At 49.1% G+C, this 27,922-nt stretch overlaps 1 protein-coding gene across 3 annotated transcripts in view; it reads left to right on the top strand.

Moving 5' to 3' along the window:
* The window catches only part of LOC126542313 (proprotein convertase subtilisin/kexin type 4-like), a 210,132-nt gene that overhangs the window by 155,965 nt on the left and 26,245 nt on the right, over window positions 1-27,922 (top strand). For all 3 annotated transcript variants that reach the window (XM_055077166.2, XM_050189332.3, XM_050189331.3), the window contains exons 4-8: window positions 20,194-20,322; window positions 20,789-20,865; window positions 22,893-22,981; window positions 23,804-24,189; window positions 26,293-26,393. In XM_055077166.2, coding sequence (XP_054933141.1) covers window positions 20,194-20,322; window positions 20,789-20,865; window positions 22,893-22,981; window positions 23,804-24,189; window positions 26,293-26,393 — 782 coding nt within the window. The remainder of the gene's footprint in view (window positions 1-20,193; window positions 20,323-20,788; window positions 20,866-22,892; window positions 22,982-23,803; window positions 24,190-26,292; window positions 26,394-27,922) is intronic.

Here is a 27,922-nt window from a genome sequence, read left to right as displayed (position 1 = left end):
CTAAGTTCGGTCGTTGCGCCTCGAGAAGCCGTCATTCGAAGAGTAACCGCTTTGCTATTTTATGGGAAATTGCAGACGCTCCTGCAGCCACGTCGGCTGTTGCTCGTGCGGCAAGAAAGAGCCGTCTCCGTCATCGCGACGGAAGCGCCCCGGATGACGCACTTGACCCGACCGACCTGCGCAGGAGACGGTTGCCTTACTTTAGTGCCCCCTGCATGGCGAGCGCGTACGTTGCATGGTTTCCAGATCGCGTGAGGTCGCGTTCACGCCATTCGATGGCACGGCAAATGCTCATCCGACGGCTGCGAGGAAAGAGTGAACCCCTGGTTGGTTATTATTGCCGGCCGTCGAAATGTTTTCTGCTCCTCGCACTCGTCGCCGGAAGACGTGCGATACGCGTCAGCGCACATCGGCGCTGCGCGAGGGGATGACGTCTTGTCAGCCTGACGCGTTGTTTTCTGCTCCGTGAAGGGTACACTAACCGCGGAGGTTAACTGTGCCGCATAGACTCATTCGTGCCCTTGACACGCGCTTGCGAAGAGCCACTTCTCGCGTAAATAAATTCGATGTGTGTGTATGTGTGACAGAGAGAGAGAGAGAGAGAGAGAGAGAAAGAAAAGTAATTGGTATGCGTTAGTAAGTGATCAAGCCCCACTGTTCAGAGGCTCGCTGGCCGTTCGCACCATTGCCCAATGGATGTGACTCAAGTCAGCCACTCTGCGGATGGAGTAGCGTGGTGTCGGTTTTGTAGGGGAGCGATGGCGTTCGTGGTGTCCGCATTCTTAAAAAAAAAAAGACAGACTCAACTCCAGTTGACACCTACGCAATGCGAAGCATGCTTAGTTTGGTAGAGTGTGCATGGTTGTTACGAATTGTATAACTTCTCTGCGGCGAACCGTTAATGTTTTTTGCGATGTGCTGGTACGAACTGATACAGAGTGCGCCGCATAGTGTTGTTGTGACACCCAGCCACCGAAGTGCGCGTGAAACAGATTTACCGTTTCACGTTTACGTTCCTTGCAAAGGGGGAGTCTGCTACACCTTCTCCCAGATGTAAAAATTGACCGAAAAAAAAAAGGAATACAAGTCCTAACCCTCCTGCAGCAGTCTGTTTTATCAAGCGCGCGCTTCACTTCTCCCGCTCGCCGCATTACCCTCTGCGGCGCCTTTCACGCTTGGAGGGCGTATACTCTCTTATTATCCTTGTTAATAGGCTCATTGCGTGTTCGTCTCGTGCATGAGTCACTTCACCGCTACAGAGCTGTTCCCGCGTGTTCTGTATAGAGAACTTTTTTTTTTCCTGTATAGCTATATACACGCCGCTATAGCATAATAACGCGCGCAGGGTGTTCATCTAAATGGCAGCATGTGGTTGTGTCCTTATCAGACCACGAGGGGCGACAAAACGACCCCTTCTCCGCCCAGAAAGTCAGATGAAGCATGCCCTCCTCTTTCTTTTTTAGTCTCTTCTTCGTGATGTTTGTTTTTCCTCCTTTCTTTATACAAAGGCGATCGTGCCTTTCATATGCATTCTCTTTGCATTGCTTCTGCAGCCATATTACTTCGCCTTTTCTCATTTATTACGGGCCGTCTTTATTTCTACACGAGGACTGCTTCTGCCATTTACTGTGGGGCAGGCGCTATATTAGCGCAGGGGCGTCCGCTTTTGAAAAAAAAAAAAAGGAAAAGTTGAGAAGAAGGAAAAGAAACCTAGCGATGAAAACTTAACGCTTCCCCGCTCTATCAATGCAGCAGACGGCGCCGTTCTTCGAATAGCGCCATATTGTCTTCAGGCACGCCCTTCTATATCCATACTGCTCGTTTTGCGAATGTTCTCCTAACGGTCGCATTTGATCGTTGTTCGTTTCTTTTTCTTTCCTTTCCAAACTTTTTTTATTGTACTGTCGCACTGAGTCAGCTGCGTCGTCGCCTGCTTATTCAATAGCGCTGCTTCATTATCTCGTCACGAGCGCAAGCATGCTCTTCTGACGACGGGTCGTTCCTCCTCGACGCTCGCGAGACACTCCGGAGGCATTCCGTATTCTGCGTCATGAGAACAGCTATACCAGTTCTCACTGAGCGCTTCTGACTGAGCGCATTTGTCAAGCAGGCGCCTATAATACCGCCCTCCGTTTCCTCTAGTGGCCTTGCTTTCTTGACTCCTTAAATACAGACTACTGTTTGCTAATAGCCTAACTGAAAAAAAAAAAAATCTCTTAAGCCGTTCTTTTCAGGCGACAGCCTGTGGTCATATTCTCCGTCGATCACCTTTCGGGAATACTTCCACTTTTGCGTGACGTGGCATCTGGCGCGGCGCCTTATTGGTTGGAGCGACGGGTGTTCTGCCCGCGGGCTTCGCCAGCCAATCAGCGTCCGCTGAAAGTCGTATCCCCCATAGAGGTCTACAGAGAATGCCGCTACTGTATACCGTTCTTGCAACTGGTCTTAAAAGCTATCCGTGAGTGCATATGAACTGAGCCCCTCAAAACTATTTCGTCAAAGTAGGTTTTCCGCAGTGGAGGTTCTTTTGCGGAGAAGTCCGCTTCGCTCATGGGCCTTGATTTTACAGGTGCACGTGTATTGGTAGTGTGCGTTCGTGTATGTGCGTGTGTGTGATGACTGCCCAATTGATAGTACAGTATGAGAGAGGACACCTCTCTGCCCCCGGCCCCCCAAAGAAAAGAAACAAAGAAAAAGAAACAGGACCGTCTTTACGAAGCTATTAATTTTATTGCTGTGTTCTCCCTCTAGGGGGGTATAGGTGGACACACTTCACACAAATCAGTAGCCAAGCCGACGTCACCGTAAAACGCATTACGAGTTTGTGGTGACAGGTGTCCCAACTGTTCTTGCGCTGCTCTTGCTAAATCTTGACCTCATTTCGTAACCGGCAGCGATTCTCCTTGAGATTAAATTTCTCCTACGAAAAAACCACTAAAGAAACACTTGAAATGCTTCCAACGCTCGTTTATGGAGGAAGCATGGAGCTGTTCTGGAGTTTTTTATAAAGGCTTGGTGGCTTTGACAACAAAAACCAGCGTCAAAGACCGTGCTAATTTAGCCTTTTACCTTTTTACCTGGTTCCGTGCTCTTCGATAATCATGAATGTCGGGGACATATATATGCTTAGGATTCTCTTGTGGCAGTCATCACCAGCGCTTTGATTATGTGACGACGATGAACGTAGAGCAACGGCAACTGTGTGTGCGCGTAAAAACTGTTCATAAGAAACAGACGCTAGGCTATCAGCACGCGAGTTCATAAACACCGCTCATTGCTTCATTCATTCTTTCCTATATCCGTTTGTGGTTTTGCTTGTCTTAAATCGCCTATAAAATTCGTGAGTGCGAGGGAAAGACGGCCGGTAGGGTGATTATGAAAGATTGATTTCACGCGCACAAAGCAATGATAGGATTAAGACATACTCTTCCTTGCCGCTGTGGAGGCTACTCTGAACATAAAAGCGTATTTTCTTCCTAGTCCTGAATGGTCGTTTTCAGGCTGGTTGCATAATGTAGGCCTCACAGATGCGACAATAAATAGTATAACATAATGCCAAGAATAGGAGATCAAACTGAATCTTCCTAATTAGTTAACGGCAGTTCAGGGGTGCGCTGGCTATAACATTTTCAATGAAGATACCTAAAGCACTTTCGAAAGTAAATTCGTTAAAAAATAATGTCAATAAGCAAAAGTAGGTATATCGACATTCTTTTTTTTCGTACAAGGTGAAACCCGTATGCCTATGACCGTCTGACTCGGCTGATCCAGGTAGAAAACCGGAAACGGCATTAAAAAGACATATAGCGTACATTTTGTCGTGAAATGCCATGCTGCTTTTTTCTTTTCTTTTTTCGCTTTCCTCGCTCCCGTTCGGTCATGTTTCAGAAATCGGTTAGCAAACCCTGTAACCGGATTAGGGCTTCAAAGCCATTATACTGCCTTCTGGCCGAATGGAAATTTTCTGTATTCTACTGTTGGTCTGTTCAGCTCTTTGTATCTTCCGTCCTGCGCAGTTTCCTCCTATTCTTTCCAAGTGATATTCTCTTAGGTTACGTTGTTATATCTTCTCGAATTTCGTGTTTGTATATACGCGAGTGTGGCAACTTTGGAGAGTGAGCACGACTCTGTGATGCGGAACACTGAAGAAGAGGCGGGCTTTATGAACTAATCGCTTGTGGGAGGCCTGTCGATTTGTTGGTGTCTCACATTTCGCGCTATTCCCGTTAATATGATCACGCTGCTTGAGTTACTCGGCTCTGTTAGGGGATTAACGCTCTCTCTCTCTCTATCTAGCCATATATATATATATATATATATATATGCAGGAAAGAGACGACGAACTTTTAGGAAAACTTTTTTACTGAACGTTTTCGGCTGGTGGACCAGCCTTCGTCAGAGCACAGTCTCAGAGTACAGTCACTGTACTCTGACGAAGGCTGGTCCACCAGCCGAAAGCGTTCAGTAAAAAAGTCTTCCTAAAAGTTCGTCGTCTCTTTCCTGCGTATGTTACGTCCGGTCCTGCGTGCTGAACTTTGAAGAAACCCCATATATATATATATATATATATATATATATATATATATATATATATATATATATATAATATATTGTAAGGGGGTTTATTGCAGCTCGTACGAGGGATCGCAAGTAGCTCTTGATCGCGAGTCCTAGCCGTTCGCATCAGCAGCCCGAGCTCGGGTCTCGCGCCGCAGCGGTGGCAGTCCGCACAGCGCCACATGCATGTTACCCACTACAATTGCCCCCGCCGCGAAGAGGAGCCATCCTGGCGACCTAAGGTGATGACACGATAAGGGGGTCGTGGTACGGCTTCAGACGACTGACGTGAACCGTCTCGCGGCCACGGCGGCGTTTGTCCGAAGATGGCGTCACCGGTTCCACCACATAATTCACCGGCGATGTACACGCGACGATCCGGTACGGACCCTGATATTTTGGAGCAAGCTTTGGGCTAAGGCCTGGAGATTGGAAGGGCAGCTGAAGCCAGACGTGAGAGTCCACGGTGAAGGACTGTGTGGGCTGCCCGTTGTCGCGGCGATCTTTGTGGATACCTTGGGTATCCGACGTGAACGAGCGAGCCAGTTGGCGGCACTCTTCAGCATGGCGAGCAACTTCGGAAAGAGGGGTGAATTCAGAGGCATCCGGATGATATGGTAGCATGGTGTCGAGGGTAGTGGATGGTTCACGTCCATAAAGAAGGAAAAATGGGGAGAAGCCTGTGGTAGCCTGAACGGCGGTGTTATACGCGTACGTCACAAAAGGGAGGACATTGTCCCAATTGGAATGATCAGACGCAACATACATGGTGAGCATGTCACCCAGAGTGCGGTTGAACCGTTCCGTGAGACCGTTAGTCTGTGGGTGATACGCCGTAGTGGTGCGGTGAATAGTGCGGCAAGCGGCGAGTAGCTCATTAATAACTTCGGACAAGAAGACACGGCCTCGGTCGCTGAGCAGTTCTCGCGGTGCGCCATGCCGTAAGATGAAATGCCGTAACATGAATGCGGCGACGTGGCGAGCAGCAGCCGAAGCAAGTGCAGCGGTTTCGGCATATCTTGTGAGGTGGTCTACTGCAACAATTATCCAACGATTTCCTTTAGCAGTGGATGGAAGAGGCCCATAGAGGTCAATGCCAATCCGATCAAAAGGACGTGCAGGACACGGCAAAGGTTGCAGAGGGCCAGTCGTATGAGGAGATGTCTTGCGTCGCTGACAGGCTACACATGACCGAATGTATTTGCGGACATAAGAATACATGCCGCGCCAGTAGTAGCGCTGACGGAGCCGCTCGTAGGTTTTCAGGACGCCAGCATGAGCTTGTTGGGGGTCGGCGTGGAAATACGTGCATATGACGGAGCGCAAATGGCGAGGGATGACTAGCAGCCATTTGCGACCGTCCGGCTGATAGTTTCGGCGGTACAAGATGGCGTCCCGTAGCACGATATGGGTGGCTTGGCGACGAAGGGCTCGAGGGCATGTAGCCTTTGAAGAACTGTGAAGAATGTCAATGAGAGACACAATCCACGGGTCTTTCCTTTGTTCAGACGGCATGTCAGTAACAGCAAGTGTAGCAACCGGGCACTCTACGGGTGAGGGTGGCGTTTCGTCGGATCTCATGGGTGATCGGGAGAGTGCATCGGCATCAGAATGTTGGCGCCCGGATCGATAGATGACGCGAATGTCAAATTCTTGGAGCTGAAGAGCCCAACGTCCAAGACGGCCTGACGGGTCTTTCAGTGACGCAAGCCAGCAGAGCGCGTGGTGGTCTGTCACAACATCGAACGGATGGCCATACAAGTAAGGGCGAAATTTGTTTAACGCCCAAACTATAGCCAAACATTCTTTTTCTGTGACAGAATAATTGGTTTCTGCCTTCGTGAGGGCACGACTCGCATATGCAACCACATATTCCGGAAAACCAGGCTTGCGTTGCGCAAGGACGGCTCCAAGACCAACGCCACTGGCGTCTGTATGAACTTCGGTCGGTGCAGTCGGGTCATAGTGGCGTAGAACAGGTGGTGAGGTAAGCAGACGACGCAAAGTGGTGAAGGCTTGGTCACATGCCGGAGTCCAATCGCGAAGGTCACCTGGGCCAGCCAGGAGCTTCGTCAGAGGAGCGATGATGCAGGCAAAATTGCGTACAAAGCGTCGAAAATACGAGCAAAGGCCGATAAAACTTCGGAGCTCTTTCAGTGTAGTCGGCCGCGGAAATTCTGCGACAGCACGAAGTTTGTCAGGGTCGGGAAGGACGCCGTCTTTGGAAACGACATGGCCAAGTATGGTCAGCTGTCGGGCGCCGAAGCGGCACTTTTTCAAGTTAAGTTGAAGGCCGGCGGTGGCAAGACAAGTAAGGACTTCGCGTAGACGAGAGAGGTGAGTGGTGAAATCAGGGGAGAAAACTACCACGTCGTCTAAATAACACAGGCACGTCTTCCATTTGAGGCCTCGCAGAATATTGTCCATCATTCTTTCGAATGTCGCGGGCGCATTGCAGAGGCCGAATGGCATTACTGTAAACTCATACAGGCCATCAGGCGTAATGAAAGCTGTTTTCGGGCGGTCGGATTCATCCACTGGCACTTGCCAATAGCCCGATCGCAAGTCCAAAGAAGAAAAGAATTCAGCACCATGTAGACAATCCAGGGCGTCATCTATGCGCGGTAGGGGATAGACATCTTTTCGTGTAATCTTGTTGAGGCGACGATAGTCCACACAGAAACGAATCGAGCCATTTTTTTTCTTAACGAGTACTACGGGCGATGACCAAGGGCTGCACGATGGCTTGATAACACCACGGTCAAGCATGTCTTCAACTTGCTCGGTGATGACACGACGCTCGGTGGATGACACGCGGTACGGACGCTGGCGTAATGGTGCGTGATGTCCCGTATCAATGTGGTGAGAGACGGTACTTGTGCGGCCTAACGATGCTTGGTTCCAGTCAAAAGACGCGTGAAACTCATTTAAAAGAGTAATTAGCCGCTCACGTTGTGTCGGCTCGAGGTCATCGGCAATGGAGCGACAAAAAACATCCGGTGGGACTCGGTTAGATGGCACATGGGGCGTCAGTGCTGTTACGTTGGCAGTATCGACGTCGTCGGCCATGGGGAAATGCACAATAGCGTCAGCGTCCACAGACTCGATGGTACCAATAGTCTCGCCACAGTGCAAAGCCAAAGTGTACGAATTTGGGTTAGAAATCAGTATTTCTGCAGCACCATGGTGAACCGTGAGGAGGGCGAAAGGCAACAATATAGGCTGGCGGCGAATGAAGACGGCAGCGGGTGTAAACATGACCGTCGCTTCGGCAAGCGATGCACATGAAAGAGGGACAAATACAGCACTGTGAGGAGGAAGGTCAGTATCTGAAGCTACACAGATCCTGCTAAGATCGTGAACTAGAAAGTCGCGAGATGGCAAATCGCACAGAACGGAGAACTGAACCTCAGCACGTGCACAGTCGATGACGGCATGATGGCGCGACAGAAAATCCCAACCGAGAATGACATCGTGGGAGCAACAAGTTAACACAAAGAAATCAATGGAATACAAAATGTCTCGAATCAGCACTCTGGCAGTGCACATAGCGACTGGCTGTACTTGTTGCGCACTGGCTGTTCTAAGCAATGGAATCGAAGGCTTCATGGTCACTTTCCGCAATGCACGACAAAGCTTCTCGCTAATCACGGATACAGCAGCACCTGTATCGACGAGCGCAAGGGATTTGATGCCATCAACGCACACTTCAATAACGTTAGCGGGGGAAAAACGAGGACTTTGATGTTCCGACGATGACGCAGTTCGTGCCTCAGGAACTGCGGAAATCAGTTTTCCGCCTCAGCAGTACTGGCACTGGGTCTACGACGCATGGGTGAGAGTGAGCGTCGACGAGGGGAAGGCGAGCGACGAGTGCCGTAGAGCTGTGACTGCGGTGCCGGTATGTCATCAGCAGCGTAGACTTCTGGTGGTGGTCGTGAAGGCATACGGAAAGGTCGGAAGTCGGAGCTGGGTCGTCGCGGGGTGCCCACGAAGGCCGGCAAGCGCCGGCGGCAGAAGCGCACTACATGACCCGGGGTACCGCAGGCATAGCATATTGGGCGGTTGTCAGCAGTGCGCCAAGGATTTGGACCCTGCTGCTGTGCACTGAAAAAGGGATCCGCCGGCTGGCGAGGCGAAGGCGGAGGAGAGAACACCGGCAGGCGAGGCGCTGAAGGCGGAGGAGAGAACCCCTGTAGACGAGGCGCCCGCGCAACGGCTTCAGCATACGTCAGAGGCGCGGCCACGGGAGCCGGCTGACACGGAGGTGGAAGAGCTTCGGTCACTTGCTCTTGAATTATCTGTCGGAGCGCTGGAGTCAAACATTGAGAAGGCTTCTCCGTGGTCGGCAAAATCGAGAGCTGTCGTGCGACCTCCTCGCGCACAAATTCTTTTATTTGCGTCAGCAAAGTTGTGTGGTTGTCGCCAATAATTAATGCTGCTAGCGAATCTTCCGTAGGCGGTGGGCGCCGAGCTAAGATGCGTTGTTTCCGTAGCTCGTCAAAACTTTGGCACAAATTGATAACTTCGGCCACGGTACGCGGATCCTTCGCTAACAACATCTGAAAGGCGTCCTCATCAATGCCTTTCATAATGTGTTTTATCTTGTCCTGTTCTGACATTGACGAATTCACGCGCTTACACAGGTCAATGACATCTTCGATGTAACTTGTGAAAGTTTCACCGTGATGTTGCGCACGCCCCCGTAAGCGTTGTTCTGCGCGAAGCTTGCGCACAGCGGGGCGCCCGAACACTTCAGCGAAACTTGTTTTGAATGTGCTCCATGTTGCGAAATCGTGCTCGTGGTTTCGGAACCAGAGGTTCGCGACGCCGGTTAAGTAAAACAACACGTTGTGCAACTTGGTGACGTCGTCCCACTTGTTATGTTGGCTCACCCGTTCGTAAGATGACAACCAATCCTCCACGTCATGATCATCGGTGCCGCTAAAGATGGCAGGATCACGCTGGCGCAACACACCGGAAACGATGACCGCCGGAGGCTGTGGTGCATGTTCCTGGGTGGTTTCGTCAGGCATGGTCGCAGCAGTCGGTAGCGTCCGGCTTCGGAGTTCCAGTTTCCGAGGTCGACCCCGCAGCTCCACCAAATGTAAGGGGGTTTATTGCAGCTCGTACGAGGGATCGCAAGTAGCTCTTGATCGCGAGTCCTAGCCGTTCGCATCAGCAGCCCGAGCTCGGGTCTCGCGCCGCAGCGGTGGCAGTCCGCACAGCGCCACATGCATGTTACCCACTACAATATATATATATATATATATATATATATATATATATATATATATATATATATATATATATATATATATATATATATATATATATATATATATATATATATATTGTGTGTGTGTGTTCTCTCTCCAGTCTTCTTACCTATACCTCGGTTCTTCGTTTCTTCTTTTTCTTTCTTTTTCGTTTTGTGCTGCGGACACCTTCGCCGCTCGCGAAGGGTGTGTGTATACGCGCTCGCGTTTTCACGCACGCATGATCGGGACCGGATGGGACGGGGAATGCCCTTTCGGACCCCGCGTTTCACGGGTGTGTAGGCCGCGGATGAAGAGCTCGATGGGGACCGTCTTTGTTTGGCGGCGAAGGAGGGATGGATATTCGGTGACGGGCGCGCGTTAGCGCGAAGTAGAGGATGGCGTGCTTGTCTGCCATCACTCAGCTGCCCTGGGGCGTCCCGGGCCCTTGGCACTCGCGCGCCGCGACGGACCAAACCCGCGGGCCGGCTGGCCCAATAGCGCGAGCTCTTTTCCGTTTTTCTTTTTTTCCTTCGCTCTCGCGGGCAGGTGAGCGAGTAAGGGAGAAGTGGAGAATCGAGTGGCACCGACGTCGGCAGCGGAGTGGCCGGGCACTCGCGTTGCACTTGCCTCCTGTATGTCCTCAAAAAGCCGTACAACATATTATACAGGCGCGACGGGATCATTAGGGGATCCTGATAATGTGGGTCGTGAGAACGTGTCTTTGCCGGGCCGCCTCTTACATCCTTGTGTCTTCTCGGGTCAGCGTACCGGCATATTCATTGCTTGTCCTCAACTTTGATTTGTTGGTGCGGGGCCACAGAGAAAGCAGGCTAGCAATGCAAGCTTATTTGAATCAAAGTTTTCAATTCGCCTTTCGTCATTGGCTCGCACGAAGCCGCGCCCCCACTGTCGCCAGTATCGGCCACTCGGCGGGTCGGATGGTAAAGAAAGAAAGAAAAAAATAATACGAAAATAAGTCTTACAAAGTATGCAATTGCTTGTTTATTTGTTTCTATTTTATTGAACAGGGATATCGGACAACAGTGTCTCGTTTATAAGGAGGCTGAACTGAGCAGGTTGGCATTGATTCATGTCCAAAATTTACTGCTAGAACCAGAAAAATATGAAGGGTGAGAATACACCACGAGCGCTTCATAACTCTTTTATCACTAATCTTTTCTATGCTTAGATTTGTTGTGAACACGAGCTGATGGAGTCGGCGTCAAAAAGATACTTGAATCAATCGAAGTGTTTCGTCTTGGTTTGTAGCTAGGGCTGTGCGCATTTACCTCGGAAAGGTTTATGGAAGCGCCGGCGAAAGGCTCTTCCCCAGGCTATCCATGGTGCATTAGCGCGTGTCGCACATCTGGGCCTGGATTCACATAAGGTTATTACGTTCAATCTGTTCGTAAGGTCAGCTGCTGGCCCGTCGTGATGTCGGACACATTATCAGCGAAGGTGGTCGGTCGGTTAATGGCAAACGTCACTTACAAACAAAAAACTCTGTCAATGCAGGTGCAGATTGTCGCTCCGAGGTAACTCTCCCTCGTATTGCAGCGCGTTAAACATATTTTGTTGAAGCTACGGCATCTAAGATCACCATTTCTTTTTTTTAACGAGGTGGACATGGTGCTTTGTAGATTTTCATCCCTTTACATTTATCCACTTTGCGTATTGGGAGCGGTGCGTGCGCATTGCGTTGACATTTCACTCTGCAGAACCTCTTCATACCGGTTGCAGTAATTCCTTTCTTTTTTTTTTCTTTAGATGCCCGCTTTCTCTACATGTAGATATTTACTTGCATCACCAGTTATCACCTTCGTCAATTCGAGCTAGCTCGCATAGAACGCATGCCGGTACGAAGAAATGTTTTAATTCTTTAAGTTCCACACCCCTTCGTCTTCTACCGCTCGCAACGTTTGGGGAAAAGTGAAATGCGTCGATCGCCCGTTCCATGTGTGCGTATCTAGCGCGCTTCGTCCCCTCCCTCGCTGCCCTTTATCCCACTACCGCGATCCGTCTGCCTCGGAGGCGCCAAGCTTGCCCACGCACGCACTCACGAGGCTCATCGGGATCTGGGGCTCGACCCTAACTGGCTATCTCTCTCTCGCCTGGATGCGGCGCATATATATGGCTCGTTGGGGCGGCATCTTCCCCCTTTTTTCTCTCTCTCCCCGATATCGGTGCCGAGCTGTGGTCGGTGCCAGCTGGCGCCGCCGCCGGCAGTCCGCGCCCGGTTTGCCCCGGCGAGGATGTTGCTGCCTGCTCGGCGGCACTCTCCGAACTTCCCTTTTGCCTCGCTGTACGACACGTGGAGAGCCGTTCTTCTCTGCTCTGTAGGCTCTGGCAGCATCAGGGACCGCGGAGAACTGCGGGCGGCGCTGAGATATTAAGGCCACTGAGGCGAAGCGAAGGCGCGAGCTCGATAATTGGGCCTCACGACAGGCTTTCTCTGTTGCTCGGCGGTGAGAGGGGGCGATGTCCTGGCGCCTTCTCCGCGGCGAGAGGGGAGTTGTATGTACTTTAGCCTGTTTTCCTTGTGACCTGCACAGATTACAGTGCGCGTGCAGCATTTGTAGGCAGACACAAGTACTTCGAGAATGCGTTGAGTTCGCAGCAAACGAGTATGTGGAAAGAAATGCCCGTTGACTTCATTGCGGTTGGGTGCTGCCTGCTTTAGTTCCGATGGTACACGCCACGCGTTGACGTCCTGCTCTGATTCTCCCGCTACCAACCTTACGTTTCCGTTACGAGATACCGTTGTTTGTGCGCAACCCTTAGCGTGACGGGCAGCAATCGATAGGAACCTGCGAGCCATCCCTGTCTCGGTGGCGACCGACACACGCGACTCTTGTAAGCGCGAACGGGTCGAGTTCCTCTATTCCTGGTGTTGCGTCCCAATACGGCGTGGGCATTCCTTTATGTGCTCTGTCAATCATGCTATACTATACCGGCTAGCTCACCGAAATGTCCTGCAAAGTTTCTGGGAGTTCACTTCTGTCCGCTAATGAGTCTGTTTTTTTTTTTTTTTTTTTTTTTTTTTTTCGAGCAAGTTTAGCGAGAGTTTGGACAGTGCAACATATCCCTGTCCGTCGTGAATTAGTGCTTGCTCACACCGATTTTCTTCTAACAACGCAGCGCATGCAGACAGCGCGCAACTGATAGCAACGCACACGTGCGCTATTGTACTGTTCACAGCCTAAAGGTGTGCTTGTACTTGGGTGATGCATCGCAGTGCTCGTCGGTGGTCTTGCTGACAGTGCCTGCGCCATACCGCCGTGATTGTGGAGGGCCAGAAGTCGTTTGTAGTGTGCTCTTTCTTTTTTTTTTTTTGCATTAAATAAAAAAATGAAGAAAGAAAATACGAAAGAAGAGCAGGGTAAATAAACTTAGTTCCTCTGCACCTTCAGGATCAATCTGACCCACTGACACCCCGGGGCGGGGTCGTGTCGTGAGAGTAATTAGTCCACTGTACTGCCCGCATGTATGCGCTCCCGCTGCTGGCTACCCATTTTTTTTTTTTTTTTTGTTAATGAAGCGTCTTTTTTTGCTGCATCCCGCACACTGTGTGATACATCGGCGTCCTACGGTGGGCGTGGTTGGTCTCACGTCTGTACGAAGTTTTAAATGCATACAAGCAATTTTTCACTGCGTTTTCCTTTCTTCGACGCTCTCGCCGGCTACACTGCGCTATTTCCCACGCGGTCCGCGTCCCTGGGCTGCAGTTAATGATGGTCGAGGCAAATCTTTGTTTCAGGTGATTGAGGGTCATTCATTGTGAAGGACACGAAACATTTCCAACACCGGCAGCCAGCAACACGCAACGCAGCATTACCGCCAACGTCGCGGCATAATAACACATTTACGCTGGCGTCATGATCACGTGTAAAATATAGGCTTTCTTCCTGGACAACAGACAACCCTAATTTGCGTCGTTCATACGCGTGTGACACGTGTTAACTTTCTTTGCCACGCTGACCTATATCTAAAATTTTAGCCATTAAGAATTAACACCGTTTCTCCCCTTTGTCGTTAAAGAAATACTAGACCGGCTAAACTTCTGTGGCTTCAGTAACAGCACAATGGTAGTTACAACATGGCAAGTCATACCAACGATGGATCATCAGTATCACCGTCATACTTTCCCCTCTCAAAGACGAAGGCATCCAAGCAATCTCTAGTTACTCATCTCATGCGCCAGCTGACTACATCCTGTGCCTGCAGATTTCGTCATTTCGTCACACTACCTAGTTTCCTACCGTCCTCGACTACGCTTCCCTCCTCTTAGCACTCGTTCTGTAATTCTAACAGTCCACCGGTTATCTACCCTTCGCATTACATGGCCTGCCCTACTTCATTTTGTCCGCTTAATGTCAACTAGTATATCGGCTACCCCGTTTGCTGTGTAATCCAGACAGCTGTCTTCCTGTCTCTTAACGTTATGTCTATAATTTTTCGTTCCATCGCTCTTAAGTTTCGTCCCCACATGTTATTATCGGTAGAATGCAATGATTGGACTCTTTTGTTTTCAAGGAGAGCGATAAGCTGCCAGTCATGTCTTATAGAACACCTGCCGTAAGCGCTACAGCCCATTTTTATTCTCGTGCAAGTTTCCTTATGACCAACGTCTCTTATGAGTAATTAGCCTAGATAAGCGTACTCTTGCACGGATTCCAAAGGCTGACTGCTAGTCAGTAATTATCGTTCCCTTGCCAAGTTATTGAACGTTACGTTTGTATTTTACATAATAATATTCTACCCTACTTTTCCACTGTGTCGGCAAAGGTCCTCAATCATTTGGTGCATGTAGTCTCCGGCGTTGCTGAAAAGGACAATGTCGTCTGCAAACCGTACGTTGCTGCTACTCGCCGTTGACCCTCCCTCCTAATCCTTCCCTGTCCAATAACTTGAATACTTCGTCTAAGCATGCAGTGAATAACAGTAGATGCATTGTCTCCTTGCCTGACCCCTTCTTGACAAGTACTTCTTTTTTCGCTTTTCTTGTGCTGAATTAAGGAAGTTGTGGAACCTATATAGATATTTGCTAAGGTATTCACGTATATATGCTTGCTGTACTGTCTACGTCTGTCTTCATAACTGATGGATCCTCTACTGAATCGTTAAAACTTCTTTCTGGGCGAGTTGGTGCATACTTGATTTGAAAATTATAACAGCGCTAACACATGCATCCACAAAGGAACAGCGCTTGTGTCTTGTCCTTGTTCCTTTGTGGATGCATGTGTTAACGCTGTTATAATTTTCAAATCTACTGAATCGAACGCCATATTCTCGTAATATATGAAAGCCATATATGGAGGAGGTCGAAAAAAGCTGAAGGACGATCATGCTGTCAGATCACTTTTTCCTTGCGTTTTGAGTGGAGGAAAAAGTGGCTGACAGGGCTTCCTGCCGAGGGCCAAACCGGACGTAGTGCCTTTGACCGCATAACTGTTTGAGCCACTTCACTGGTCGCGTGGCAGGCCTGTCGTGAACCTGGACGCCCTGCAGCATTACTCGTTGATCTGCAAGGCCCCCCTCTGTGAATTCTTCTCATATTTGACAGAATGGAAGCTGTGGTGATATTTTCCGTGCTTTAACACGCACATTGATCGGCGTTATTCGCCTGAGCGTCTTTCACTTGCTCCATTAGTGTGCCGTCAATATTTATTTATTTATTTATTTATTTATTTATTTATTTATTTACGTGTCGCGGGTGTACGAACAGAGCCCATTATCGGCAAAGCTTCGGAGCCATCACCGATCACAGCCAACTAAAAAACATGTCGCTCTTAGTTTCCTGTCGCTGAGTGCATGACTCAGTAACAAAACATTAACAAAATAAAGCAAAAGTTGTTTATGCGGTGCTCTAGAATGCAGTACGTAGCGAAACCGCCGTATTTCTGAGGAGTCTCCTTTACGGTGTGTGTTGTGTGTCGCGCAGACTTGCATACCGGCATACTCCTTTGTGCTGACTACCGGAGTGAGATTCCCGCATACACCGTATACCATATATACGCCCATGTGCAGTTTAATATTTCTGTTCTGTCCATCTATTGCGTTGAAGTGCTCTAACTGCCCCCCCCCCCCCCCCTGCACTTCCCTGCACCCTCTTCTATCCAGCTTGCCGTGCAAGTTTGGTGCACGGATGCGAATCATATATAACAAATTACACCTTGCACGACGCTGTCCGAGCGCAGCTGCGGAAGCTGGTCATGTCCTTTGAAGTCGGTGCGCAGCGCGACTCAATAAAACTCGATCATTTCTTACTCGCCGAAGTCATTGAACTTACGCGATTCTTTCTTTAAACACACACACACACACACACGCGGGCGCGCACGCGCGCACACGCACGCACGCTCACACACACACACACACACGCACGCACGCTCACACACACGCACGCTCACACACGCACGCACACACACGCACGCACACACACACGCACACGCGCACACACACACACACACACACACACACACACACACACACACACACACACACACACACACACACACACACACACACACACACACACACACACACACACACACACACACACACACACACACACACACACACACACACACACACACACACACACACACACACACACACACACACACACACACACACACACACACACACACACACACACACACACACACACACACACACACACACACACACACACACACACACACACACACACACACACACACACACACACACACACACACACACACACACACACACACACACACACACACACACACACACACACACACACACACACACACACACACACACACACACACACACACACACACACACACACACACACACACACACACACACACACACACACACACACACACACACACACACACACACACACACACACACACACACACACACACACACACACACACACACACACACACACACACACACACACACACACACACACACACACACACACACACACACACACACACACACACACACACACACACACACACACACACACACACACACACACACACATACATACATATATATATATATATATATATATATATATATATATATATATATATATATATATATATATATATATATATATATATATATATATATAAAATGTCCGTGGGATTCCAGTAGTTCTCATTCTGTGCTAACCGGCCATCCGGCAGTTCTTTCTCTTCCATCGTATACACGAGCATTCTCGCTTGAACTTGGAATTGCCGCGCACGCCGCCGCGGTCCTTCGATTACGCGAAGCGCCTGCGTTTCTCTTCTATCTACCCTCCCCGGCCGTCTCGCATTCGAAAAGCGAGAGATCGAAAAATAGAAAACGAAGTTGTACACCGCAAAAAGGAAACGGAACCCGTGCGTTCCGCCAGGAAATCGAGGGGGGAGGGGAGGGGGGTGGGGCGATCCCGGCGAACGATTGCGATATAAACAAGAACCGCAATGCCGTTCGGAAGAAAAAGGGGGAGGGGGCGGAGAGAAAACGACATAAACGAAACGAATTCGGCATGCACTGCTCGTCTTGTGCACTGGCCAATAGTGAGCTTAGGATTTGAGAGGGCTGGGGAGGGGGGGGGGGGGGGGATTGTCGCTGTCTTCTACGTGCGCGTCGTCATCAGGCCCAGAATAAGCAACGCAAACAGGAATCGGCGGAAGGAACGAGCTGATTCCCTTGCCACTGCCAGAGTCTGTGGCACTGGCAAGGGAGGAGAGGTGAAAAGGGGGTAGGGCGGTTGGCGTTGGATGGTTTGGGGTTGCTGCATGCCAAGGTATCCTCTCGGTCGATGTGTATCGGAATTTCGCTTTTCTCTGCTTGCCATTCAACGAGCGCACGGGGCCGAGCGAGCAGGCTCTCCTGCAATTTCTTCCTCCCGACTACCCGTCCTTCTGCGTTATATCACGCATACGCTTACCTCTGTGCACCGCTTCTTTCCTGGGTCACGCGCGCTTCGCGTTCTGGCTTTTCTTAACTTTCTTTCTCCTTACTCCACCGTCCGGTGGCCACGTGTGCCGGATGTGTGCGGAGCCGTAGCGCGAAAAGCGTGATCTGTTTACCTGGTACAAAATAAAAAACAAGAGGAAAGGTCTCTCTCGCCGCGTGCCCGACATCGAAGTCGATTTCGCGATGCCTGCAGCCGCTGCCGTATGAGCCGGATGGCCCGACGTGTTAGTATGTACACATGCACTTGCATTGCCAAAGCGCCGTGCCAACTTCTTCTTTATACAGATACACGTTCGCGCATCTTAGCAACACAGAGAGTGAGGGTTATTCGCGAGACCCTTTACTGCGTTTTCCCTCGATTCGCTTGGCATCGTCCGCACCCTCGCGCGTCCGCTGCGCTTTCCTTGGCCACGATCTGCAGCTGGCGTCTGTGTTTTCTCTCTCCGTCTCCTGGTTCACCCTTCCGAGAACTGCTGGGTGTCTCGTCTGATGAACAAAGACGTTCCGCTTATTTGTCCGCTGGCCCCTTTATACGCTTGCTTTCACGACATCGATCTTGCACTCTTCGTTGTGTTCGGGGTGTTCCTTAGGGAAAGACGTGCGTTTCCCTCTTTGCAATTTAGATTTAAAGAGAGAAGAAAGAAAAGCGGCAATCGCGGCCGCCCTGTTTCATTGTAGGCCGCTTTATACGCTTTTGCTACAGTCCTAACTAGTTAAGCCCATTCGATCGTGAAAACTTGCGGGTTGGGCTTCACCACCGTGCTCCGAAGCAGTGCACGTCTTTTCCCGCTTTTCGCAGAAACTACAGCGACTGGTGGCGTGAACAGAAATAGCCCCTTTCTGAGGTAGCCTCGTTGAGAAATGAAATTTGGCGTATTCGTAATAATTCCTGCCGCTCAAATCTATCAATCTTAGGCGTTAGTTACGAATATAGTTTTGGTTGTGTTGATTTCTAGTCCGGTAGCAGCGGCGCTGGGTAGCGCGCTGTTAGGCGAAATTAGCTGCTGGTGTTGCACTGTTATATCCGTATCCTAATAAATTGTGGCGGAAGTACCCATTATGATGACGTTAGATCTAATATGAAGAAGGCCCTAATGGAACAGCAGTGTTAGTGGAATGATCGATGCGCTTTTCCATTTAAATGTATGATCGCGAACTTCTTTTTCTCTCTGCAGTGTATACACGTTAACGTGCGGCGCGCTCCGATCTAGAGCCAAGCTATCTTAATTTAACTGAAATATCGTTGTGTTGCCTATAGTTTAGGCATATGCCCTATCGCAGTCATGTAATCTAATTCCAGTTAATGTGGGATCCTATATTTGGACATGTGCGTTCCCGTTAAATATATGTAATTACTGAGTGGATAAGTTACATGCCACATAGTGTGTGTGTGTGTGTGTGTGTGTGTGTGTGTGTGTGTGTGTGTGTGTGTGTGTGTGTGTGTGTGTGTGTGTGTGTGTGTGTGTGCGTGTGTGTGTGTGCGTGTGCGTGTGCGTGTGTGAGAGAGAGAGAGAGAGATGTAATTCGGGGAGAACAAAGTTACAATTTTGGCCACCGTGGCTTACGCCTATTGATCAACTCGAACCGTCCCGATTATAGAGAATTTACACATACCGATTTAAATTAAAACCTCTGTTAAAACCCTCTATAGTTATCGTACCTCACTCGCACACACTACGTCGTCTCGGGCGATACACACGCATGTAGATTTCAGCCAAAGGAATCAGTATTGGCTGCTTGGAAAGTAGTCCAGTTTCATCCAGGTCAAACGCATATCTTTCATTTCCGCCTGAGCGCCTCATCACTGGTCGTCTCATGCTACCGCCGCTTTTCACCACCTGTACGAAAACCGGCCGCTGTGTCTCAACGGCTGCAACCTTCTGCTACTGAGCGCGAAGCTGCGGTCTCGATTTCTGTGGCTGCTTTCTGACGGGAGCGGATCGCAAAGACATTCGCGCATCAAACGTATCGGTCTACGTAGGAAGCACCACGTTGCCAACAATTATCCGGACATCTCCGCCAGTTCAGCTCACTTCAGCGAAGTGTGGCTTTGAGAATCGGCTCAACTATTTTACATTAGTGTTATTAGCTCGTGTACGATGCCCACAACGAAGTGTAGTTGTTTGACTTTGCCTTTTGCTAGTACGAGTACTGCCAAATTATACCGTGCTGAGCAAGAAAACACCCGTGCGAATGTGTTTCGTAATCTCATTATATGCGGGCATGCCTAGCCTGCTACCACATTGCTCATTTATTTCGCACGCGAATGATATACTCTCAAGCAGCCGCAGTACAGGCGTCTTTGCTATTCTCACTAGCATGTGTGCTTTGTCAACTGTGCGAATAATGTGCGTTTCTCTTCGTTATTAGCTTAACGCATGCGTTTTTCTTTTTGTCTGCGCAGAACCGCGGCAAGTCGTTGGACATGAACGTGCAGAATGTGTGGAAGAAAAACATCACGGGGCGCGGCGTGGTAGTTACCATCTTGGACGATGGCCTCGAGAAGGACCACCCGGACTTGGTCGAGAACTACGTGAGTGCCACAGTTTCTGGTGTTGGTCGAGACCTTTCGTGGGGATGCGTTCTCACATTACCCGGCCTCGGAGAGTGTAGACATTGTTTACAAATGCTCCTGTTTCTAAATGTAAAGAAAAATCGTTTACCGTAGTTCACGTTGCAAGTTGCGGTTTACTCTAAGAAAGTGTTAACGGAAACCTTGAAGAATCGAATTTTGAGGTGTTCTTTTGGACTTGCACATGTAATGAGCTCGCGTTCTTATCGGACTTTCTCCCCTGTGCTTATTGCGAAGGACAAAGGCAGTTGTAACGTCGTCAAGCTCATAGTCTGCACCTTTTTACGCCGGCTCCAGTCGTTCTTTTTCTGTTCTCTCTGCCAACCAACCTCTGTGCGACTAACGCGCAGGGCTTGCTCCCTCACGTGAGCTGTCGATGTGTTCGTGTTTTTTCTCGTACTTGAATCGCGTGGCGTCTCGTTTCCAGGATCCCCAGGCCAGCTGGGACATGAACAACCACGATCCTGATCCTCAGCCGAGATACGACCTGGTCGACTCGAACCGGTGAGTCCATTCTTGCACGTGGACACTGCGGGAGCTCGCCGCATTCGCGGTCGGCTCACGAAGTCAATCATTCCCTGCTCCCCCTCGATCTCCTCTCGTTTGTGTCTTTGTAGTTAACGTCGTGAATGTATTTCCTGTGTGGCCCTCCGACCCCGCCTCTCGTTTTGGGGTTCGCGTGCGGCCGATCAACGAACCGCCGTCTCCCGCGGCCCGTTCGTGTGGCGTGCTTCCGCACCCCCCCCCCCCCCCCCCCCCCCTACCGCGTGCCACGACAGGCCACGTAAATTGTTTGCGCTTTCACCATCGTCGGTGGTCACGTCATGGCATTGGTGGTGCATCTGATAGCCTTCTTGCATTGCTTTTTTTTTTCTCTTTCTTCACATTTCTGTCTCTCTCTCTCTCTCTCTCTCTGTGTCTTCGCTCTTGTCTGTCACATTTTTGTTGCTTCCATCATTCTTCGCTCGACGCCGCGATCTCAGCTCAGCGGTCGTTCTATGTTTGGATATGAGGCCTCGAGATTTAAGGCTCCCTAAAAGCGCGCTGCTAGCAACATACCCTTAGAGAACTCGGGTGTTTCATGAAATCGCAGTCGTACACGTTCGTCCATGTTGTGATCAGGTGGCTTAAGTCTCATTAGTTCCGTGCAAGTCGCTCTAGTAGTATAGACTTGTTTATTGACAAAAAGGATGACCTCGAGGCTGACGAGGAGAAAAGAGGAAAAATAGCGCAACGCTAATAGGCGCACATCGGGGTGGCCACGTGTGCCTCCCGGATCGTAGAAGAGGAGGGTGCGGTACGAGGGCCAGGTTAAAGCCGTTTGGATTTAGAACGCTGGTAACAGTACGGGCGAAAAAGCGACATCAAGTTATTGCGGTAGTTGAACAAGGCTTGGGTAGATATAGCCTTCCGTTTCCATGGGCTCTTCATTTTGATTGTGGGGAGAACATCCACAAGTGGGACAGACGATGATTAACTGAATCAATAAATGGGTGCTATTGCTTGTTTCCTTACCACCTATTTCGTTATATAACGAGACATTCAGACGTTAGGGCGACAGCCAAGTCAAGTTAACGCAGAATGACACCGTATTTCTTCGGACAATTTAAGCGCAATTACCGCAGCAGAGCACACTGGGCAAGATTTCTGTCGTTGCTGGTAGTGAACGTGCACCGAGGAGGCTATGGGGCCTGCTTGAAACTTGGACTTGTTTTCATATCAATTCGCGGTTTCGTGGAATGGTTTCGACGCTCTCGTTACTCGGAAGTGTTACTGGCGCAGCAAATATACCGTTGATCGCAGATTACATGGAAGAACAGGTCTGTCAGTTACACCGTGGCATGCCTGCTATACTGCTAGACAAACTTTGTCTCGCAAAAGTGTTAAAATATGACGGACGAATCACATTACATGCGACGCGCCTCAAAAGCTTGCAATGCATGGTTGCTTTACTCGGACAGCACTCGTCAAAAGTGGCTTCTCTGCAAGCAGAGTCCTTGTAAGGAGAAGTCCACCTCGGTGATTGTGTTGGGATGTGTCAAAAGTCAATAACTGCGCGCGCGAATTGAATGTGCGAGTGTTTTATCATGGAAACGGTATAGGCTTCTTGAGACGCATCGCCGGTGAGGACTCCATTATGCGAAGACTGGCGTTGTACCAATACGCGATAAAAGTTGACGCCTTCTGATGCTGCCTATGGTGCATGCTGCACTTACCAAACGCTAATCGCCGCATCCGTTAGCGGTATAGGCATGCGACCAACGCAGAGCCTGGGCGCAAGCCCAAATATAAACGGCCATCGCCTGTAGCATCAGTTCACTTGCACCTTATGGCAACGAGCCCAATGGTGGTTTCGTTCTGTGAGCCACAATTTTTTTTTTTTTTTGAGGGAGTTAGATGAATTGGAGGTCTGTTTAACTTAACTTTTTGTATTTGAAAAAAGATATAGAAAAGCAATATGTTCTGAAAACAGCTCTACCGTAGAATCGAATTCAGTGTTAGCTGTGTTGTCTATTTTCTCTTCCTTGCAGGCACGGTACGCGCTGCGCGGGTGAAGTGGCGGCCGTGAAGAACAATTCAATATGCGCGGTTGGCGTGGCTTTCGGTGCGGGCATCGGAGGTACGTATGCCTTATTTGCATGTTCCGCATCACATTGATGCATACTATACATGTGTGTTGTGCGCATTCTGACATAAATGAATGGAGCGTATGCGGTGTCAGGCGTGGACCGTTTGCCGTCGCATGATGTGACCAGGAAAGTCACTGCAACAAAGTGCGTTAGGTTAAGCATAAGCTTCATTATACTCTTCAGGCTTGTAGGCTATCTCTTACTTAGCACCCTACCTTAATGCCGCTTTCAGAGAGACCAGGCTTGACTAGCGGATCTTCAATCAGCGTTTGCTTGGCTAAGCGGAAGAAGCCGCAATATAAGGTTGATTTCCTTCCCCTTTCTCTCTCCCTCTCTCTCTTTTGCGAGCCAAATGCGACTGCGATGACCGCATGAAATGAACACTTTGGTCGTTTCACTTATTTCGATATTTCATCTATGTAAAAAAAAAAAAAAACACGTGGATGGGTGAGGAGGATATAATTTGCGAAGCCAGCATCCGTGTCAACTGTTGCAATATCTATGGCATCATAGGTATCCGCTTCGGTAGTCTTGTGGGGGGCCTCGCCACCAGTCCTTCACTTTTGCATAGTTTTCTGGCGTACGTAACCACAGCTGCTGCCGGTAAAACGGACCAGTATTTCAGAAGTCGCACCTTATCAGTGTGGGATGCCTTGACATTCTTTAGCTCCTTTGTTAGCGGCGCCTTATCAGATAGCAATTCGGAATGCCTTAGGGTGGTTTTGCATTCTGTCGACGTGTTGTACTCTTGCGCGATCACATACGTCATGCCATGCATGCTTTCTTTTTCTCTCCTCCTTCTCCTTTCAAAGGCGTGCGCATGCTGGACGGAGACGTGACTGACGTAGTGGAGGCGCGATCGCTGGCGCTCAACAACCAGCACATCGACGTGTACAGCGCCTCGTGGGGACCCGACGACGACGGCAAGACGGTGGACGGTCCGGGCGAGCTGGCCACGCGGGCTTTTCGCGAGGGCATCGAGCGCGGCCGCGGCGGCCTCGGGTCCATCTTCGTGTGGGCCTCGGGAAACGGGGGCCGCGAGCGCGACAACTGCAACTGCGACGGCTACACCAACGCCATCTGGACGCTGTCCATCAGCAGTGCCACCGAAAATGGCCTGGTGCCCTGGTACAGCGAGGCCTGCTCCTCCACCCTTGCCACCACTTACAGCTCGGGATCTACGGGCGAGAGGCAGATTGTGAGTTCGCCGGCGGTGTTTCGTTCCCTGCATTGTCTCTCCCCCTGTTTCTGCACTTTGTGGACATTCGTGGAGCGTTATAGCAGACCCTCGTTTTTTTTTTGTTTTTTTTTTTAATGCTATGCGTCGCGTTCCCATGACGAAAAGTTGTGCACCAATCCCGAAAGCAGTGCACTGATACGTATCGGAGTTCGCGGCGGCAGTGCGCGAAGAACTTTCACGTGACGCGCGCGCCAGGCGTTTCAAAGAGCGACACGAGAGAATTGTATTTTGATAAGTGTGTGGTGGGGGTGATAAACTTCTTTTTGTAAGGTCGCCCGTGACCCACGCGCCTAGCTATTCAGACATCACATTCACCACAATCTTAGTATGCTATCGCACTTGGAGAGTTAGCGCCGGCGGGTACCTAGTTCTTGCCTAGCTTTTGCGATAATAATTATACGGATGCTCGCGTTCGCGCCGCCGCCGTCGTCGTGCTGTGCCGCTGTCGACGCTCGCCCGCGGAGGTTTAGAGGGACTTCTGAAACGCAGAGTGCGTTTGGAGGCTAAAACGACGTGCACGTAGCGTCAACGTACCGCTCAGTCGACATGGTGGCGGAGCCACGACAGCGCGTTATGCCTTCCGCTGCTGGCACGAGCGTCGTGCGCACACATACAATTGCATCATGAACACCGCAAGAAATGCGCTACGCAACTTTACCAACCCACCCAACTTACCGCACTTGTCCCGCACACTACTAGCGCACTAGCGTCCCTGTTAATCTGCTGTGTGCGTGCACTGGAGAGTGAGCGGAACGGACGGTAAACGTCAAGCTGGCGTTATCTAATATTTCACTGGCTGCTAACGAACGGCGACGGTTTCCCGTCGGTATCCTTTCGCGCACTATCGAGATGCGACGCCTCCAACGCCACTCCATGACGGCGCTCCTCATTACGCCTATGCGTCGTGAGACGCCTGGTAGCTGCCAGAGCGCTTTCTCTTCTGCTTTTGAAACAGAACAGCGCGGTTTTCACGGGGACAAGCAGGGAGAAACGACACGGACGAGTTTCCTTGCGTCGCAGTTTCCTTGCGTGCTGCGTCGTAGCAATACGTCGCCCTAGGAGTCCGAGTGCGACACTAAACATTGATATTGCTGTCAATGCTTGTGGGAAAAATTTGGCAGTTTCGCCCTCTGCCAAATTTTTAGGTGACATTAGGAAGAACCATCTGTGTGCCATAGCTGTTGGGAAGAGACTCAAATTTCCTGTTATGTATTATTATTATTATTATTATTATTATTATTAGTAGTAGTAGTAGTAGTAGTAGTAGTAGTAGTAGTAGTAGTAGTAGTAGTAGTAGTAGTAGTAGTAGTAGTAGTAGTAGTTTATTTATTTGCATAAAGTAGGATTCATCACTGGAACCAGTTGATCGAAGCAGATTTCTCTTGTTTGGCTCGCTGGGTTTTCCTCATTCAGGCAGCTTTTCATAATTCTTTTTTGCATATACATTTGCCGGTAGCATTCAGAACATTCGAAAGCACAATATGAATTCAAGGTAAGCCATTTGGACACTGATTCTTGACAATCACATTAATGTTGAATTAGTAGCTTGTGCCTCAAGCTTCAGAAGTGTACGTCATGTGTTTACCCAATAAATTATTTGTTATTTTGCTCACTGTAATATCAAAATTGTTTTCCTCTTTATAAATATTACAGTGCGAACAGAATTAACTATGGCCTGCTATGCACTGATATGTGTTTTGTGTTGACTGGCATTTCTCGCCCACTTACTAATGTGGTGTTTTGTAGGGTTGTTTGTCCAGATGGACACTACTTATTCAACAGGCTGCATTCTGTAGGATGCTTCTGCAATATATGTTTCCATATTCTAAGGTTCTTGTTGAAAGATTGGGCCATGCAAACTATAATATATATATAACTTATAATATATATATATATATATATAAACTTATAATATATAAAACATAATGTAAACACATCACAAAATACGTTCACATTAAGTAATGAAGATGTTTTAATTTAGCATATAGCAAACATAAACTAAGTGCTGTTTAAAAGTGCAAACCTCAATGTTCCTGCTTTGTTTTTGAACCCTCTATCTAGATCACGACAGATTTGCATCACGGTTGCACCTCCACTCACACGGGAACGTCTGCATCAGCTCCTTTAGCGGCGGGAATTTGTGCACTCGCACTTGAAGCCAAGTAAGTAACCATCGTGTACTTCCCACCATAGGCAGAGGGGGCGGGGCTATATAAATAATCGAATATATATATGTATGTGTGTATATATATATATATATATACACACATCATCAACCTATTTTAAGTTCACTGCAGGACGAAGGCCTCTCCATGCGATCTCCAATTACCTCTGTCCTGTGCCAACAGATTCCAACTTGCGCCTGTGAATTTCCTAATTTCATCACCCCACCGAGTCTTCTGTCCTCCTGGACTATGCTTCCATTCTCTTGACACCCATTCTGTAACCCTAATCTTCCACCGGTTATCTAACCTACGCATTACATGGCCTGCCCAGCTCCATTTTTTTTCTCTTAATGTCGATTAGAATATCGGCTATCCCTGTTTGCTCTCTGATCCACACTACTATCTTCCTGTCTCTTATCGTTACGCCTATCTTTCTTCGTTCCATCGCCCTTTGCACGGTCGTTAACTTGTTCTCAAGCTTTGTCAATCTCCAAATTTCTGCCCCATATGTTAGCACCGGTAGAATGCATTGATTATACACTTTCGTTTAATGATAGTGGTTAGCTTCCAGTCAGGATCTGACAATGTCTGCCGTATGCACTCCAATTATAATGAATTATAGTCAGTTAAGAGCGTACGCTCCATTCCACCTCCATTCCGCCCTGTGAAAGTGGATGTACAGTGAAACTGTTTCCGATGTTAGGAGACGTTACACAAGCAACAACACCAGAAGCAGTGTATGTCATGCACGCACGCACATGTGTGGAAGTGCAGCATATGTCCTCGTTCTTGCAGGCCCTCCGCCTAGCGTAAGTGCGTTATTGAACTAATTGAATGTTTCAAGGTAAAATGCGTCCCAATATTCGTAAAGCACGACTTACAGATTGTAATTAGAATATACGAGAAAACAATTATATTACGCTGAAACACAAACCCCTTTTCCAACTGCCATTTGAGATCTGTTTCTCCTTCCTTTTTTCTTTATTTCTTTTCTATTTTTCTTTTTCTTCTTCATTTCTTTTTTTCTGGTGGGCACAGACTAAGAAATCCCAAACTACAGGCTTACAGCTTCGCTCTGGTAGAAAAAAAAAAGAAACATCCTTTGTACGGTGGCTGAAGGAGGAAAACATGCGTGTGCAATTAGCCGCCCCTAAGGCAGTGCTTTCCCCAGTCTCGAGGGGCCGTCATCGTTAAAGATAAAGATGCCACTCGACCACAGACTAGCCATGTGGAGGGGGCAGGCAACATAATAGCAGCTCCAGAGTAAAGGAGAAAGGACATGCGGACGTATCAGCACAAAGCAAGACCGTTTTACATGCGTCGTGGTTAGATTACAAGGAATATACTTTCGATATAACTGCATTGTTTTAATAGAAGGCAAGCACGACAGTCTTCTGATCCTTTCATTGATACCCGAGGCGGCGGTATTAAACTTATACATAAGCTAGATCTCGCAAATTTCCTGTTCGTGGTGTGAGCGAAAACCTGATTCCAATATTGTCACTTTTAGGTCGCTTTTCTTTTTT

This window comes from Dermacentor andersoni, chromosome 2 (assembly GCF_023375885.2).
Source record: "Dermacentor andersoni chromosome 2, qqDerAnde1_hic_scaffold, whole genome shotgun sequence".
NCBI lineage: Eukaryota > Metazoa > Arthropoda > Arachnida > Ixodida > Ixodidae > Dermacentor > Dermacentor andersoni.
Note: the sequence above shows the minus strand (reverse complement) of the source record. Positions and strands in the feature narration are given on the sequence as shown.